The 18,841-nt window shown below is 39.6% G+C and overlaps 1 protein-coding gene across 7 annotated transcripts in view; it reads right to left on the reverse strand.

Moving 5' to 3' along the window:
* NEBL (nebulette) overlaps positions 1–18,841 on the reverse strand; it is a 341,974-nt gene that overhangs the window by 11,006 nt on the left and 312,127 nt on the right. For all 7 annotated transcript variants that reach the window (XM_075587538.1, XM_075587540.1, XM_075587534.1 and 4 more), the window contains one exon: positions 4,788–4,915. In XM_075587538.1, the coding sequence (XP_075443653.1) occupies positions 4,788–4,915 (128 nt within the window). The remainder of the gene's footprint in view (positions 1–4,787; positions 4,916–18,841) is intronic.

An 18,841-nucleotide genomic window follows, 5' to 3' on the forward strand; every position in this document is an offset into this window, starting at 1 on the left:
GACTTCCTTCTCTCAGCTCCCACTAATGTAAGTGGCAGGGTCCCTAACCTGAGGGCTGCCCCTGGCAACACTCACCTTACTGGGGAGCTGAGCTATCTCTGACCAAGGGGGTGCTGGCCTAATACAGGGGAGTCCCTCTCTCCTGCACCCTACCTCCTTCCCTTGTCTGCCTCCTTGCTCTGCTTCTTCCTGACTGACGTGACTCATGCAAAGCCCGGGAAATGTATCTCTTTTCCTCCAGGGCAGTCCTACATCTCTATTGGCTCCTATCAAGCACCTGGTGCCTGCCTCGCTATGCCTCATGGGAATTGTAGTCCCGAGGCCCCTACAATAACATTGGGACCGCGTGCGTTCCTCCCCTCTGCCTACACTAACTCCTAATGGCCGCCTCAAGCTCTCCCTATGCTTCCCTACTCTCGCGCGACCTCCTAAGAGCTGCCTTAGCTCCCTACCCCTATCTGCGCATGCGCGACCTATCTGGGGCTCTCCTGCCCTCGCGCGATCACTGCGCATGCGCGAGTGGTTGCGTAATGGCGGCGCTCTCCTCGCCGGCCGCCGGGACCTTAGAGACGCGACCACGGCCTTAGCAACGGCCCGATCGCGTCCCCGGCAACCGGCCTGCTCGCGGAGACAGCGCACCGCTCCCTGCAACGGCCCCCACCCTTGGGATGGCCGTCGGGTCTGCCGCTGGCCTCCGGCAGTACCCGGCATCGCTTGTGCCCACGGAGGCTCCCGAGGGGGTCGCAGGGGGCAAAGGGTAACCTGGCTACATGTATATACATATAATTTTCTTTTGTATTACATGGTGGCTCTCAACTGGCCTCCTATACCTGTGTCACCCCTAATTGACATGTTAGTCCCCTATGGCCCTGACATCTGTATGTAGGGCTCTAGTTATATTCTGTGAGTGTATGTCGCTCTGATACCCTCTTTTGTTAATTACAATGTAATTTATTATTTTTATCATGCTACATTGTCACATTGTAATTTGCACTCTGACTAGTGGTTTCCTGCTTAACAAGCATCTGTGGGCTGTGATCGCTCTGCACACATTTCATCCATGCATACTAGCACTCCTTTAGCCTTAAGTGACAGCGCGCTCAATGTGGCTTTTGACATTACTCTATTAGATGATGAACCAGCATGTCTCAGCGGCAGCTCATCTCGCCGGCGTGTCAAGGTATCCGGTTACTTCCTCTGAACCTGACAATAATCTGACAGGTTTCCACTGCATCTCTATCTTGGATTTTTCTTGATCGCCATTGGGATTACTGTGTTCCCGTGAGCATTATGGAAGTAGGCCATTTTATTTATCCCTTGTCCTCTCGGATACATTTTGATACCAAATGTTGCCACTTTTATGTTATCCTTACTGCAGCAGCTCCGCTTTGTTTTGTTTTTTTGTCTTCTATGCGTTATTCATTCATGCTGAGGTGTTTTTATTTTAATTGTTACCTGTAAGGTTTGAGTAGGGTGAAATACTGGTCATGGGTATGACATCATCCCTCATTTGCATGTTTTTCACCTGCGTGCTGTGTTTTCACTTGGTGGGTGTGGCTAGTAGGGTATTTAAGGTCTCACTGTGTGGTCTGCAGTTGCTCTTGCAAAAGGCTCCATTGAGAAGTCGAAACGTTGAGCTAGTAAAGACATCGTACCATTTGGTGTGCCTGCTTTTCTTTACCTTTCTACATACAGTAGTACAGTTTACTATTTCAGCTCCAATCTTTGGGATTATTGCTGTTATTGTGTGCCCCTTACTCTATATATATAATATATATATATATATATACACAAGCATAACCGCATCAAAAAACAATATGAATATAACTAAGATAAAAAACCACAAGTAAACCAAAATAAAGGTATGTGGCGGTGCTAAGGGAAAGTAATATGGAAACACGAGAGAAAAACAGAAAAATCCCAAAACAAGCACTGTGATCAAATGAAAAAATTAATAGCACAAAGTGTATTGATCATGGAAATCGATAGCAAAAAACAAAGAGAAAACATATATATATATATATATATATATATATATATATATGCAAATGTAAATACAACTGTATGCTGTAAATATATATATATATATATATTCATTTTAACAGTAATTTTTTTCTTGTTTGCTCCTATCCTGGGAAATTAATTAATCATCTAGTAGCATTTAGAGTACACAAAACAGCCGCCAAGGCATGACAGACGTGTACTTCTCTGTTACTTTTTCAATAATTGCCTTGTAAATATTTAATTAGATTATGAGAGCTGGAAAACTCTAGCAAGAATAATACTACTACAGCGTAGCTCACAAAGTAATGTATTCAGCATGGTAAAGAGAGGGTTATATTTTAGTACTAGAGGTGGGGTAATAGACACCTTATAAAAATCTAAATCCAAACTAAAGGTGCATTTAAAAATAACAACAACAAACAGCTGTTTTCTCTGAGCTGTCCAGCATATTATTGCAGTTGGAATTGGATGTCTAATCCTTAAATCTGTACTGTTTCCCTCCATGTTTCTTTAATGAGATTAGTTTTGCTTTTATTTAGTCATTGAAAATATCAAATATCACTGGTTTTACAGTATATGCGCAGATTTTTAATTTAGTTTGAAATGGTAACCCTTCACCTTCATTATCTTATAGTACTTAAAATGCAGAACATATTCATATGTATGTATGTGTGCGTGTGCGCATGTGTGTGCGTGCGTGCAGGGATTGCGGCACACACTTAACTATTATAGACCAGACTACTAGACAGGGTGCTGCTATGAGAGTACCTATAAGGTATTGTACAAAAATAACAAAGGGATAGGCACACCAAAAATATGCAAAATATATATATTTTTTATTGATCCAAAGTTTTAGCCACCCTCTGGAGGCTTTATCAAAGGGCAGCTTTTGGAAGGTGCTACATATCGTAGCGTTATTATCATGCGCTAAAATGAAAGGAGGTCTGAGGATTTTTATTAGGTAAACAGCTCATTAGCATATGATTTGCATACGAGTAAGACTAAGGTCCGTAAAATGTATCAATACGTTATTTTGGGGATGTGTGTCACGGATATCGATACGCTAAATGGAGATAATGAAACATTAAAAAATGAACGGCCTTCTGAGGATCTACCCCAAAGAGAGGAGCATCATTGCACATTTCTAGATTAGGAAATGTTGGCATGTATGCATTTACAAGAAATCAGACTATGGGGCCTATGCTAGTTGCCTTCATAACCCACTTATCGAGGCTTTTTAGCTGTTATCGGCCCAAAATGCCTACAGCAATTCAGTAAGCGTCGAGAAGTGGGTTGAATGGCCAATTTTTTCAGCCGTCAAAAACAAAGCGCCAAGTGAGCAGCGATAAACCACTTATCGCCAGTTTTGAAACTTGTGCAATTTTAGAGGCTCTATAATGGCGATTTCCTCCCAGAAAAACAAAAGTTGGCGTGAAGCTGCCAAGAAGCTTCAGAGGCGGAAGCGAGAGAGGGACTTAGAAAAAAATGTTTTTTCCTGAATCGGGTTGATGCCTGGGGTCTCCGGAGCTGAAACACATTAATATCAGCACCGGAGGTCCCCGGCATGAATCAGATGCATTTACAGGCAACTTCATTACCTTAGCGGCTAACCGCGAAGGCAATGAAGGGGTTAACTACCGGTGCAATGTTTATTTTGGGTAGCGGGGGTTAGTGAAGGTGGTATTTGGCCCTTGGAGGGTGTTAAGGCTTTGCGGGAGTTTGCGGGTGGAGTTAACCCCTTCATTAACATAGGTGTTCCCACCGCTATGGTAGTGAAGGGGTTAACTCCTCCCCCAACCTTCCAGGCAGGCCTAACCACACATCCTGGGGCTATTACCCCCTTCATCCACCCCCTCTGCCCCCAATAAACAGGCTATTGAGGTTGAACCCCTTCATTGCCTTAGTGGCTAGCCGCTAAGGTAATGAAGCTGTTTTAATAAAAAATGTAATACTAGTATGCATGAGCAGGGGGTCTCCGGAGCAGAACCGCGTTGATTTGAGGCCTAGGGAACCCCTGATTCCTGAGATACAGGTCCCGTTATGGGGTGCTGGTATCTCATATGCATTTAAATCCCACGGTCACGTGACGCGAGACATTTAAATGCATAGGAGATACTGGCACCCCATAACAGGGCCTGTATCTCGGCAAGCAGGCGGTCCCCGGACCTGAAATCAACGCGGCTCTGCTCCAGAGACCCCCTGCTCACGTTCACTAGTATTAAACATTTTATTAAAACCCTGCGATCGCTGGTGAGATACGCGCAGGGAGAGACAGCTCTCTCTGTGCAGCTGGGCCAGATCGCCAGGTGAGCGCTTTACGTAGGCGAACATCACTTCGCTGGCTCCTCGCCAGTTTTGGGCATTTTGCTATCACAGGTATTCGAGGCTTTCTGCATACCATGATAGCAACGTTGAAAAACCTGGCGGCGTAACAGAACCAGCGAGTTGCTTTATGAAACATACTAGCATAGGCCCCTACACAGTATATCTTCTATTTTCCCATTACACATTATGCAAGTAAATGGCCCATTGAATTAGTGTCAATCACAAATTTCCTACCAAGTAGCAAAGTAAGCAAATTTCTTGGTGTCAAGTGTTTTGTAATTTCTTCTAAAATACCTTTTGGGGACTGTATGTTCCCCTTGTAATGTGAATATTGCTGTCTCACCTAGTTCAATTTACTATACATATTATATAGTCCTCCACTTAAAAATCCACAGGCTATAGAACATGAAGTTAGCTGTAAAGCATTGACATTGTCAACCTTCTGCTACAACACTTACCAGGCTTGGTGAAAGTGGCTGTGGCTGTGCATGTTGTGATTGCATTGACCTCATAGAAGATGCACTTGCCTGCATGTATCCATAGCCTTGGGGCTGACCTTGTTGATAAGCCCCAGGAAGAACAGGGGCTGTACACACAAAAAAAAAAAAAAAAAAATATGAAAAATTATGTCACAAATTACGTACAAACATTAATACAACCAAAGCCATTGAAATATTGATGCAAGAACTCTCTTAGTATCAACACTACACCTCCCTCAATACTTTCTATTGGATCAACATGAAAGGTCTTCATAGATTTCGTTTTTTAAATCCCGGTTATTTCTTCAGATGAGAACTCTGTAGTCGTCCAATAAAGAAGCCCCGGCCCCCAACACATTCTAATAATCAACATGGACTAAGAAGAAGTCAAATGTGTAGACCCAACTAAGAAATCCTAAATGATAATACACATAACTGTCACAAAAAAATAAGTTAAGCCACAGGTTAAAGCAACAATTCCATTTATTCAGAACATTGGAGACACGGTATGTTGATAATTAAGCATTGAAACAAAGTACTGTAACCTCAAACTGTGGTTCTTGGATGAAATACTAAAGAACTGAAGTCATGATACTTGATTCTCCTGTGCCTGCATACTATTAAGTTGCTTCCTTGGCTCTTACTGTTAATAGTGTAGTTCACAGAAGGCCACTCGTCTGCAAGGATATGACTAACTAAATGCTATTTTTGGCAAGTTTAGCTAAGAGCTCTTCACAGTTTATAATATGACCCATATGTATTAATTGTCTTCTAAGAGGCTCAGCTGCATTAGGAGTTCTATGTGTACAGTAGTTCCATATATATTTTTCTGATCGGAAGAAGAATGTGTGTACAGTTAGGACAGATATCCAGATGTTGGTGGGAAGGATGGAACAGGTGTCAGCTAAGCATTGCAAATGGTAAAAAAACACACAACTGCCACCAGTCAAGTATTTGTAAGTAGAGATTTAAAAGAAATGTATGCCATTTGTATTATGGTTAGGAAGTAATTACCATGTTTATCAAACTGCAGGCTTTGATAGAAGAAAAGTGCAAAAGAGAAGATCACATTATGCTTGAAAGTGTTTACAAAAGCAGTGCCACAGTACCTAAAGGCACATCTGCTTCGTGGCAGAGTAGGTGGAGATTATTGCAGCTGCTACATTCAAACTCCAGGTTAGTATGGGTCAGTGATAAAGCCTTTCATATTATTGTAGCTAGGTTCAATATGAGAAAGTTATTGGCAGCTTGCCACTTTATGTTTGCTGCCATGGTTGAGGTTACGGTACCCTTCTATAATATGACCTACTTTGCAGTACTTGTTGTCAAAAGAAATCAAGTACAGAGGTAGCAGACGTCAACACGGAATAATGCACAATAAAACATATTAATGCACGCATGCGTTAAGGAGATAATGCACGCATCACCACTGTTTGTAGTAGTGCTTACGCTAGAGAAGCGTACCAGTTGCTTCAACTATACAATCTGTGGTAGAAAAATAAGATTCAAATAATTTTGACAGCATCACAATGGTTATCAAATTTACATAAACTTTACATCAACCGAAATTCAACATTCCACTGAGGAACAAAAGGTGTATCCTCAGAGGTCACATAAGAGGCATGTTCTCCCTTGCATATACAGTATACAATGAATACATTATCATTTCCTAAAATACCCCATTACATCAAGGCTCCCATGAAATCAGATATAGGCGTTAGAATTAGCACACAATTCACATAATTCAATCATACCTATATACTACGTGTGTGTGTATCTGATGTTATCTGAGACATTAAATTCATATATATTTTTAACGATATTGCACCAGGATTGGGTGTTTTTCTTTTTTCTTTACAGGTCAAGGGGAGGTCGTTGAGCCCACAAGAAGGCAGCCTGTATCCTGGTGCAAGTCTTTTTTTGTATATATTTTTTTGTGTATATTTTTTCATCCATGGACTCATAAGTATCATCTTTTTATTTTCCATTATTCTATACTAGGATAATATAGGCATTCAATTGGTATATTATACTTCCTTTTATGCTGAATAATATAGTACTTAGGTACTCACATGGTAACACACATAGCTTCTCCATTTTGGCTTTATTTTTGTTAAATAAATCATGACACGTGTAATATGTCATGTGTTGTTGTTCATCAGAGGTTGTATTTACCTAATTTTAAGACCTGCTCAGGAACAGATGATTGTTATTATGTCCTGATATGTAAAACCATGGAATTCAAAGAGGGTGAACTTTCTTTTTCACATGACTGTACAGACGAGACAACAAGTATTCTAAAGGTTGCCTTAAACTAGCCCGGTTACATGCTGGGTACATGCTGGGTGTAACCTGGCTAGTTTAAGGCATTTCTGCATTGACTAATGATCCATCGGATTAACACAGCAGGGGTCCCTGGCAGTCCCATTCAGTTTGCATGGGACTGCCCGGGACCCCCGCTGTTAATCTGATGGGCCATTAGTGAATGTAGAAATGCCTTAAACTTGCCTTAAGCTAGACCCAGCATGTACCTGGGTCTTTTTGGCGATTGCCACTGGTTTGTGTTAGAATAACCGTCGGCACTACAGTATATGTTATATGGGTTTAAAGCAAAAGGTGGCACTGTGTGCTCATTTGTATGTCTTTTCCCAGAATCCCTTGCTGCAGTGGAAGCAATGTGTGATAATGGTGAAAGGCAGGGTTGCAGACCTGTCTAAGACATGTAAATAAGCATTCAGTAATATTTCATATATATATATATATATATATATATATATACACACACACCTACACACACCTACAACAGACATTATTAGCCCCGTTAATGCAAAATAATGCACACAATAACACGTTATATAACAAGGTTATCTCCCTCCCCATTGTTTTCAATAGCACTGCTGTGTAAATAATGCGCCAGTTTAACACAACGCACCGCGTTAATCTGTACAATAACATCTGTGTGTGTGTATAGATATATGTTTATATGTAAAAGTTTAAAAACTAAAGCTACTATATTTAAAACCCAACATTTGGGCAGTATGCAGAAGAGAAAAGATGGTATAGGCACTCCTCTTAGATCAAAATGAATATTTTTCCAATGTTTCAGTTCCCAATGGTACCTTACTGAAGGTTATTGAGCCTACAAAAACACCAGTTTAAGATATATATATATATATATATACAGTGTTCGACAAACCTATACATTTGCTCGCCCCGGGCGAGTGGATTTAACATCGTGGCGAGCTCCTATTGGCCCAAGCAGCACACGTTTGGTACTAGGTGGCGAGTAGATTTTTTTGTGTGGCGAGTAGATTTTTTGGTGATTTGTCAACCACTGTATATATATATATATATATATATATATATATATATACACACATAGATGTACTGTAGTCACGTTATTGCAATATTTGGCCCGCTGCAGCGAGACATACACAACACGCCAGCGTGAGAAGTGGCCATTGTTTTGAATCAGCCGCGCATGAGAAGGGGCCAGAGCTAAAGCGTCATTTCACCCGTGGGAGCTCGCCAAATTTTGCAATAACATTGGCTATGTCTGTACATATTTAGCACGTTACAGCTCCCGTTAACGCCATGTGTTGCATTACCATTTGTGCGTTAACAGTATTAAAAATTTGTGAGATTTGTGGCACTGTTCCTCTCTCTTTGTTACGCTGAAAATGCTATAACATCATTTTTGGTACAATCTCCCGTCTCTCACCGCAGGAAAGAAATGAAAGGCTATGTGGCATAATGTGTCCCTTCCACACTTTCTCATTCACTTTATTTAAAATTCATATTTTCATTTTATTTTATTAGGCATCACTGAAAAGCAATGTATGGCAGTGTAAGAGATGTGTGCAGAGGTACATATAATGGAGATCGATTTGAGTGCAATTATATCTTGGCTTTATTGAGCCTGTTCCTTTATGCAGGCAAAACATACAAAAACAAAAAAAATAACAAACCCCTTTCTCTTTGTAAGGGCTAACTTACTTTCCCAGACCCTATCTGCAGGACTGGAGGGATATTCCCATTACCAGTCTATCACCTCAAAGTCTCAAGAGGTACCTTAAGCAGGTGGCCCCCCATGTCAGTCTCTGGCAGGTTCCTGGGTCCTCTGCGTCCAGGAAATATAGGTCTCTGGGTGTCAGGGTGTCTTTATCTCAGCACAGCCTTTGTGCTCAAGACCGTGTCTGTGTGCAGGCTTCTCTGCTCTCCTTCTGTCAGCCCAAATGTGAGCTAAGGAATCACTCTACTGTTTCCAACAGGAGGCTTTTCTTAGACCTCTAATGTGGCCAGGTGGAGTCTAGTTAATTGCCTGTATGCAATTAACCAGCTCCCTGCTGGATTTAGAAGCACTTTCTCTCAAGCAGTGATAAGTCCCTGTAACATACCTCCTCTGTTTGTGGGAAGCTCGAGCTTACCATGGCCGAAGCCCATCCTTCCACTCTCACTTGAGATATATCTCTGCGGCTCGAATGAGAATGCATGGAGTACGAGAACCCTCAGTCCCACTGGGATTGAAGCCCTTTCTCCAGGTTATTAATGTCTCCTCCAGAAGGTGCTTGAGATCAGCACACCTTAGTTGCTCGAGGAGGACTTTTTCCAAGTACTGTACAGTCTTTCTACTGACATCTTGGTCATGAATTTTCCCCTACATCGGGTTATTCTTTCTTTGTAGGCAGACTGTATGGTGACAGTCGCAGAGCGTTTACGCAAATAGATTTCTCTCACCATCTTTCCATGGACTCCAATTTAGCACTAAATATCCATTCCTTGTAACCCTTGCTCAGGTCTTGCAAAGCCTCTGTCAGCTTACTTTTAAATTCTTTCTGATGTTCGGAATCTATTTCTACTATCCTAGACTCGTGCCATTTCATGGTATCACTTAAAGAGCATTCAAGAATAGCTATTTGAGTTTTCAGCTCTTGAAGCTGTCCTTCTGCACTTCTTTTTCCACTCAATGCAGTTGCCAGTTCAGCTTCTTTGGTATTGAGTTGCGATTCCACATCTCCCAGTTGACTCCGAGCAAGGCTTAAATCTGTTTCCTTTTCTCTATTTCTGATCTGCAGCTTTCGGTGCTCATCAGTACAATGTCCAGCTCCAGCTGCAGCCGGGCCCTCTCATAGTCAAGCAATTTACGGTCATCGGCCATCTTGGCATCATAGCGCAGTGTTAGGCTGGCCACTTGACGAACAGACACCTCTTCACTCTCTTCCTTTTTGGTGAGCTGTATCTTGAGCTCAGCAATCTGTGTCTGCAGAGCTGTAAGTTGCTGGTATGTGTGTTCAGCTGCCAGCTTTAGCCCTTCCACTTCTAGGCTTTGCTGCAAGTTCAACACATCAGCGAGAGATCCCTGTTTCTTGAGTGCATCCTGCAATTCTCCTCTCAGGGCCTTCATATCTTTACTGTGCTCGCTCTGAGCTTGCTTCTACCCATCCTTCATATTTTGGAGCTCTGTATATTTCATCACTAGGGTCGTCACTGCTTGCGATTTCCACGCCTCTTTCTCCTGGGCATACTGACTTTTGGGGATGGAGCAGCCGCTCTGCTTCTCCATCTCCTGCTCTAGTTTCTGTACCTTCTCGTGCTCCCTCTCATACAGAGTCACCTGGCGTCTAAGCTTGGCCTCCAGAGATGCTCTGGTGATGCTCAGGGTAGCCTTCAGTTCCTCAAGATTGTTCTGCAAGGAATACTTGGTTCTTAGACGTTCCTGCAGTACTTGTACTTCTTTAGCAGTCTGCAGATTTTCTTCCTGCAGAGTTCGCTGCTTCTCCTCTGCATTCTGGAGGTGCGTATGCAGACCTTGCAGTTGGTTCTGCAGTAGGTGCTCTGCTTGTGTGCATTACTCCAATGCTTCAAACTTTTCATCTTCCAATAGTCTATTCCTTTTTTCTAGCTCATGAAGCTTGCTATTCATTTCACTGATGTGGTCAGTAAAATCAGAATGTACCGTCATGTGAAAAAGAAAGTATACCCTCTTTGAATTCTATGGTTTTACATATCAGGGCATAATACCAATCATCTGTTCCTTAGCAGGTCTAAAAATTAGGTAAATACAACCTCAGATGAACAACAACACATGACATATTACACCGTGTCATGATTTATTTAACAAAAATAAAGTCAACATGGAGAAGCCATGTATGAAAAAACTAAGTATACTGTGAAGATTGAGATAATGTGAGTGGCTATCATCACCTCCATTTTGGCCTAAACCACCATTTTCTGAGTGTTTGCTATATGAATGTATATTTGTCTCATTCGTGAATGAATGAATGAACTGTGAATGTTTGAATCTGCAGAGTATCGCTCCTAGATATAACTAACCCTTTTTAATTCCTACAAGGCAGGCAAGAATTGAAATAGCATTCATAAGCAATTTCTCATGTCTTAAAGATATTCCTGCTGACCATAGTGTAGTTGTTATCTACAGTACACATACAGGGCTGAACAGAGTAACTCCCTTATGTCACATGGTTAAGAGGCCCACATTATGGTAAATTATCGATAAGAATATAGCAATGTAAAGCATATTTAGGCATCAGCAAATGTATTTTTGTATGTCATCATATCATCATTTATCTATAAGCCAGCCCCCTTAAGGGGTGTATTACTCATTTTGAAATGTATAAAAATGTGATACTAAGCAATATGTTTTCAGAGGCTTGAGTTCTTTCTGAATTCTTGTCTCCCAAATTGTGCCTTGGTACAGATAAACTCGTGTTACTTTGTTTGAACCCTTGTCTTATTGATCTTATTTCTAGGCTTTGACAGATGGCGCATCCTTGAATAGGGACCCAATATCTCGGGACCAGGAAACCCAGACGGAGCAGCTGCCTACATTACTCAAACGTGCACACTTGGAATAAGGTATGGCTTTATCCTTTTTAACAAAAAAAGCCATTAGATTAAAGTTTGAGTAATCTGTAGACAGTTTGTTCTTTATGGGCAACCTACCTGAGTGACGGGACACCCTGTATCACGTGAGTTTATCAATATTATACTGATCAGGTATTGTTATTGTTGTTTTTGTATTATTGCCATAAACTCAGGTTATACCGTGTGCCGCTAAACGGCAGGGCCAAGTGAGGGCCCGGAAGGTATAATAATTAATAAGGTGTTAAGTCTCCTAGAACTTGGGGAGAGAACTATTGTTAAGGAACAGCAGGAAACTGTTTTTAAGGCCACTGTTCCTTAACTCTATATTCTACTTATATTATACCAAGGGTTGGGGCACCTTATTGGAACCCGATCGACTGGCGTTGATCGGGGATGGGTCAGATAATAAGGTGGTAAGTCTCAAAAAAACTTGTAAAGAGAAGATTTTGTTAAGGAGCAACAGGTGACTATTTTATTTTTTAAGACCACTGCTCCTTAGCTTTATATTCTACCAAGTAGTGGGCACCTTATTGGTACACGATCGACTGGCGTTGATCGTGTAATACAGGAGAATTATGGGGAACCTACATTCTTAGTCGCCGGCGAAGGGTACGTCCCTTGAAATTATGTGTGGACTTTATGGCAATAAAATGTTTTAAAAATGGATATTTAGTGACGCAGAATATATTGAATAAGAAGGAAAGTGAAACATATCAGGCTCGGTTTTAAAAATAACTGCAGCATTATTGGACCCCCCTTTTTTCTAATCCCCTTTTCCTCTTCCCCCTTTTCTCACCCTTTTTCACTGAAAAGGAGTTGCATGTCTGTGAGGCACAGGAGTTGCATGTCTGTGAGACATGGAAGTTAATTATTAACCTAGGAAGAAATGGCTTGAATTTAAGAATCTTAAAGTAGTTTTTTAGGAATGAATGCATTAATACTGCATGGAAGAAAAAGAGGACATCCTCTTTAAATGTTTTTTGTTTGTTTTTGTCTTAGAAAGCTCAGATAGTAACTAGTTTGATGGCATAATAATATACATGTCATGGAGTGAAGTGTTTGTGTGTCACACTGATAGTTAATGTATGTATGTATGTATGTATGCATGAATGTCTTTATTCATATAGCACCATTAGTGTACATAGCGCTTCACATTGTCACTTGTACTAATCATAAAAATAACAAATAATCTCTTGTAAAAGGGTCATTTAAGTTTAAACCCTTTTGTCAAAGTGTATTAAGCCTGCTGCCATTTACAAGGCATGACAGTAGCATTTAAAATAAACCTAGGAAGTATTGTATGTTAAAGTCTGTTAGTGTAATATTTTAAAAGAGAATGAAAATTTGGCAGTTGTAAAAAGAAGTCATTTCACCCTGACTCAAATATGAATTTGTATTTTTACAGTAGCACATGTTTGTTCCTGGGCGTAGGAAATACTGTGTTACAATATTTAAATGAAGTTTTAAATTTAAATTTTATGTGCTGATTTAGAGGAGTCAGGACTAAAAGAAAGGTATATCTAGAATGCAAAGTTTTAAAAAGTAAATGTTTATTTTTTATTTAAACAAAAAGAAAGAGTCTGATCTTATGGAGTAAGGAAGCTTTATTAAGTTTTACTCTGGCCCACGAGATTAAGATCATGTTGGAGTTTTGTAGAAAGGAGAATGAATGTTGATGGAAGATAAACTCAGAGAACGTGTGTATATGTGTGTGTGGGTGTGTGTAAGAAAGATAAGGAATTATAAATATATAGTAAATAAAACAATAAGATTTTTGTTTTATAGGAAGGGTTGCAGAGATGGTTTTGTGTTTGTTTTTTAGTTATCAAGGTTTCTCTGTTCAAACTTATATTAGGAAACTAACGGTTTGTTTTCTTAAATACACTGCACGTTTGATTTTTGAACAGCAGTCATTTAAAAGAGGGAAGGTTAAAAGCAGCCAAGCGGGCTGGTCCCCCTCCTCCAGCTTAAAGAATGTACAAAGACCACGTTCCAGGCATGAAAAGTTAACTAGAAGCTGAGAAAAAAAAAAAAATGTTTAAAAGCAGCTTATAGTATGGGGAAAGAGAATGATACTGTAATGTATTTATTTTTGGGACTGAGTTTGCAGGATCAAACAGGTCTGTTTTGGGTTTTTATCTTATTTTTTGTAAAGTTCATTTTGCTCTGTATCAGAGAAATGTGAAATTATGCTTATTTATTGTGCTTTCTGTTTTTTGTATCTATTTTAGGATAAATACCTCATAGTTTATGAAATGCTTTAGATGGCATAGCTCCCATTATGTAGGAATTATTACAAGAAGGGGTTATAATCCCCACATGCAGTATCCAAATTACCTCTACGCAGAAACCAGTAAACACATTTAAATTCCACTTGTTCTATGTTTTTAATTCTATTTGTTATAATTGTTTCATTAACAATACAATAATATTTAATATGTATTTCCGTATTTGAATAGTGTCAAAAGTATACTCAGTACTTCACAAAGCGTACAATATAAACGAGTAAGCATAAAATCAGATATGAAATAATTTTTCCTATAAAAGTTAACTGCATATGTGATGTATTTTTATAACTTTTAACCATTACCTCTCCTTTCCCTCCAAAAGGTGTCTTAATTTGAACCCTGATCTATAGCCTCTCATTTTAAAGAATGCAACTGTAGGCTATCTAGAATTTATTTTTTAAAGCAGTAGCTATTGTCAAATTCATGATATATATATTTAAATCTCAAGCTGCTGATGTTTTAAATACCATTATTCTTTGTCGTATGTTGTTCACATGTCATAGGATTTGCATATGAACAAAAGAGAGGATAATTTATATGATTTTCCATTACACACCTGTCTATATGCGGACTCTGCCTATTTTGTTCATTGCAACATTACCTTATGTGTGTTGTTTTGTTATTTATCCTTGAATATTCCTTGCCGATATGACTCCATTCATATTGTGTTGTGTTTTGGTGCTGTCTACTCATTGCTACACATAGCAACATGTTATTTCATGAATATTCATGTAGAGAGGGATATACCCCATCTCTTTACATTTTCCAGCATAACTATTGGATAGCTTTATTTTGAGTCTGTTTGGGAACTAAGTATTAATGTGATAAGCTGCTACTGTGCAGTGTTTTGTGGTGAAGCTAATTAGCATTGTTAGTATATTATGGTCACTGGCCCCTCATGTTCTGATAGGGCTTTGTGTTCATATTAGCATTTTTGTTTACCGTATACTGTCCGTTTAGTTCACATGGGGACTCTTTTATTTATGATTTATTAGTTGTCATTTTATGCATTTCGTAAGTTTTTAGCTTGTAAAAAAGTTGTATACGTTTTAATTGTGTTATAGTTAAGTTTATGTGGATATTTCCCATTTGGTCTGTAATAAATTTGATATTAGTGGTATTAGTTATTTAACTGGTACTTTATGTATATTTTACAGTTTACAATGAGTGCAAGCTTTAGGGACTTTTAGTGACAACCTCTTGTCACTTATCAGTGTTCTCTTACGATACTTCCCTATGTACCGTTGATTTCTTTCTTTTGTAAGTTGGTGAGCAAGGTATTTTTGTGTTTATTTTATATGCGGATGCCAAGATAGTGGTGAAAAACAAAAACATTTGTGCTGATACTAAATTATAGTGGCTAAAAGCGCTCTCCTTGTGCTTTTATTAATGAAATGTTTAAGTCTCTCCAAACTTAGGTGCAGCTTATACAGTCTACCAAGGAGAATACAAAGCAGCATAATCGCAAGAAAAAAGTGCCGGCACCACCGTAAACAGTTAACAAAGACAAAGAATCATCAAGCCAGCGTTTTTTTACCAACTGTTAGTGTTTCTAGGCACAATAATCCTAGAACATTTAACCACCGAGGAATTAAGACTTCAGGCAAGGCCCGGTCTTAAAAAAACAATTTGTTTTTTCTGAACTCAATATTATCAAGGCCCGGATTAAATGAACAATTTGTTTTTACAGGACTCAATATTATTATTTTTTTATGCTTTAGAGTGTGTTTTTAAGATGTATGCCCCGCTAGGCAAGATCAGCCTACACCATCCAGATGATGATAAGGGATGATCAGTTTTGAAATATTTGTAATGTTCATTGTTTTATGGTCACATCAGTTTGCAGACAATCATACAATCTTGCACAATGCTGCACAGGTTAATGGGTCACAAGGGAATATATACAATGAATCCCTGCCATACTCTAGTGGCCCCCAATGACGTAAGAGAGAATTACATTTAACCTCTTGAGTAGGGATACCTTACACTAATGCCGAATTTAAAATGATGAAATGTTAATTTGAATTTGTTTACAGGGAACTTTTCTAAACCGAATTCCACTGGTAAATGAGGTTCCTGTAGGTGGAAATTACACTGGGAACAACAATCAATTTATGGGTCAGGTGTCTCCACCAACTAATGAAACTTGTATGAAAATGTATTTACAGCCCTGAACTAAAAATTTACAGGGAGGATGTAGCCTTAATTTTTCAGTTTAATTAAGATAGTAAAAAGTGCTTACACAAATTCTAGTTTATCTAGGGAGTGTATTGGATTTGTGGAAAATAGGCCTACAGAGTATTACCATGTGGTTGGACGGGGTCTTGCTATCTTGGTACAATTGTACCTGCCTTTACAATGACCCACTGGCAGGATCAGGAATAGCAGAGCCACTTCCAACGCACAGGGGTTGAAAAGTAGTCTATGGAAAGAACAATTTTGGGCTTGCTTATTTCCTAATGTAGGAGTTGAGTTGCTATATGTCAGGCTCAATGTATTTACGGATGTATTGGATGATGTTCTCAATCATACAACTACATTCATTAATTTACTTAATCAAGAACAGGTACAGATTAGATTAATGGCCCTACAGAATAGAATGGCTCTGGACTATATTTTAGCGTGTGTGCCCTAGTTAAAGAGCAATGTTATGTTATTTAGAGATCAAAGTGGTAAGATTGAGCATGAGGTAGAGAAGATCGCAGAGATACAGGAGAGATTAAGGAAAGGTGGAGATAAGAGGTGTCTTTTGTTAGGAATTACCATGTTGGTTGGTTTTCTAGAAGAGAAACTGATGAATGGATTTGTCTGTGTGCTTGCAGTTCTGATTGTTTGTATGTCTGTACCATGTGCAGTAAATCCATACTGCAAAGGTGTGTAACACCCTCTACCCAGGCCATGCCACTGATCACAGACAACACTACGGAAGATGCAATCTCAGAAGGAAAAGTCAGTCCTCCTCAATGGAATACAGATGAAGATGATGGCAGAAAGACCAACCTGGCTGAGATGATAGCCAGCAGCTCTGTGAGTTTTCAGAACTATCAAAGCCATGCAAATTGGGGCCCTCCAGCCCAGTGCAACGCTTCTGAGTTTTTTCTGAATTATCCTTAAAAGACTATGTTTTCAAGAATAAAAAGAGAGGACTGTGAAGATTGAGATAATGTGAGTGGCTATCATCACCTCCATTTTGGCCTAAACCACCATTTTCTGAGTGTTTGCTATATGAATGTATATTTGTCTCATTTGTGAATGAATGAATGAACTGTGAATGTTTGAATCTGCAGAGTATCGCTCCTAGATATAACTAACCCTTTTTAATTCCTATAAGGCAGGCAAGAATTGAAATAGCATTCGTAAGCAATTTCTCATGTCTTAAAGATATTCCTGCTGACCATAGTGTAGTTGTTATCTACAGTACACATACAGGGCTGAACAGAGTAACTCCCTTATGTCACATGGTTAAGAGGCCCACATTATGGTAAATTATCGATAAGAATATAGCAATGTAAAGCATATTTAGGCATCAGCAAATGTATTTTTGTATGTCATCATATCATCATTTATCTATAAGCCAGCCCCCTTAAGGGGTGTATTACTCATTTTGAAATGTATAAAAATGTGATACTAAGCAATATGTTTTCAGAGGCTTGAGTTCTTTCTGAATTTTGTCTCCCAAATTGTGCCTTGGTACAGATAAACTCATGTGTTACTTTGTTTGAACCCTTGTCTTATTGATCTTATTTCTAGGCTTTGACAATACCTTATAATTCAATAGCTTGTAGAACTACCTTTAGCAGCAATAACTTGAAGTAATCGTTTTCTGTATGACTTTATCAGTCTCTCACATCGTTGTGGAGGAATTTTGGCCCACTCTTTTTTACAACGTTGCTTCAGTTCATTGAGGTTTGTGGGCATTTGTTTATGCACAGCTCTCTTAAGGTCCAGCCACAGCATTTCAATCGGGTTGAGGTCTGGACTTTGACTGGGCCATTGCAACACCTTGATTCTTTTCTTTTTCAGCCATTCTGTTGTAGATTTGCTGGTGTGCTTGGGATCATTGTCCTGTTGCATGACCCAATTTCAGCCAAGCTTTAGCTGTCAGACAGATGGCCTCACATTTGACTCTAGAATACTTTGGTATACAGAGGAGTTCATGGTCGACTCAATGACTGCAAGGATCCCAGGTCCTGTGGCTGCAAAAACAAGCCCCAATCATCACCCCTCCACCACCGTGCTTGACAGTTGGTATGAGATGTTTGTGCTGATATGCTGTGTTTGATTTTTGCCAAACGTGGCGCTGTGCATTATGGCCAAACATCTCCACGTTGGTCTCGTCTGTCCAAAGGACATTGTTCCAGAAGTCTTGTGGTTTGTTCAGATGCAACTTTGCAAAACTAAGCCGTGCTGCCATGTTCTTTTTAGAGAGAAGAGGCTTTCTCCTGGCAACCCTTCCAAACAAACCATACTTGTTAAGTCTTTTTCTAATTGTACGGTCATGAACTTTAACATTTAACATGCTAACTGAGGCCTGTAGAGTCTGCGATGTAACTCTTGGGTATTTTGCAATTTCTCTGAGCATTGCACGGTCTGACCTTGGGGTGAATTTGCTGGAATGTCCACTCCTGGTAAGATTGGCAACTGTTTTGAATGTTTTCCACTTTTGAATAATCTTTCTGACTGTTGAAAGATGGACTTAAAATTGTTTGGAAATGGCCCTATAACCCATTCCCAGATTGATAGGCAGCAACAATTGCTTCTCTAAGATCATTGCTGATGTCTTTCCTCCTTGGCATTGTGTTAACACAAACCTGAATTCTCCAGACCAGCAAACTGCTAAAACTTCGGCTTTTATATAGG

This window comes from Ascaphus truei, chromosome 2 (genome assembly GCF_040206685.1).
Source record: "Ascaphus truei isolate aAscTru1 chromosome 2, aAscTru1.hap1, whole genome shotgun sequence".
Lineage (NCBI taxonomy): Eukaryota > Metazoa > Chordata > Amphibia > Anura > Ascaphidae > Ascaphus > Ascaphus truei.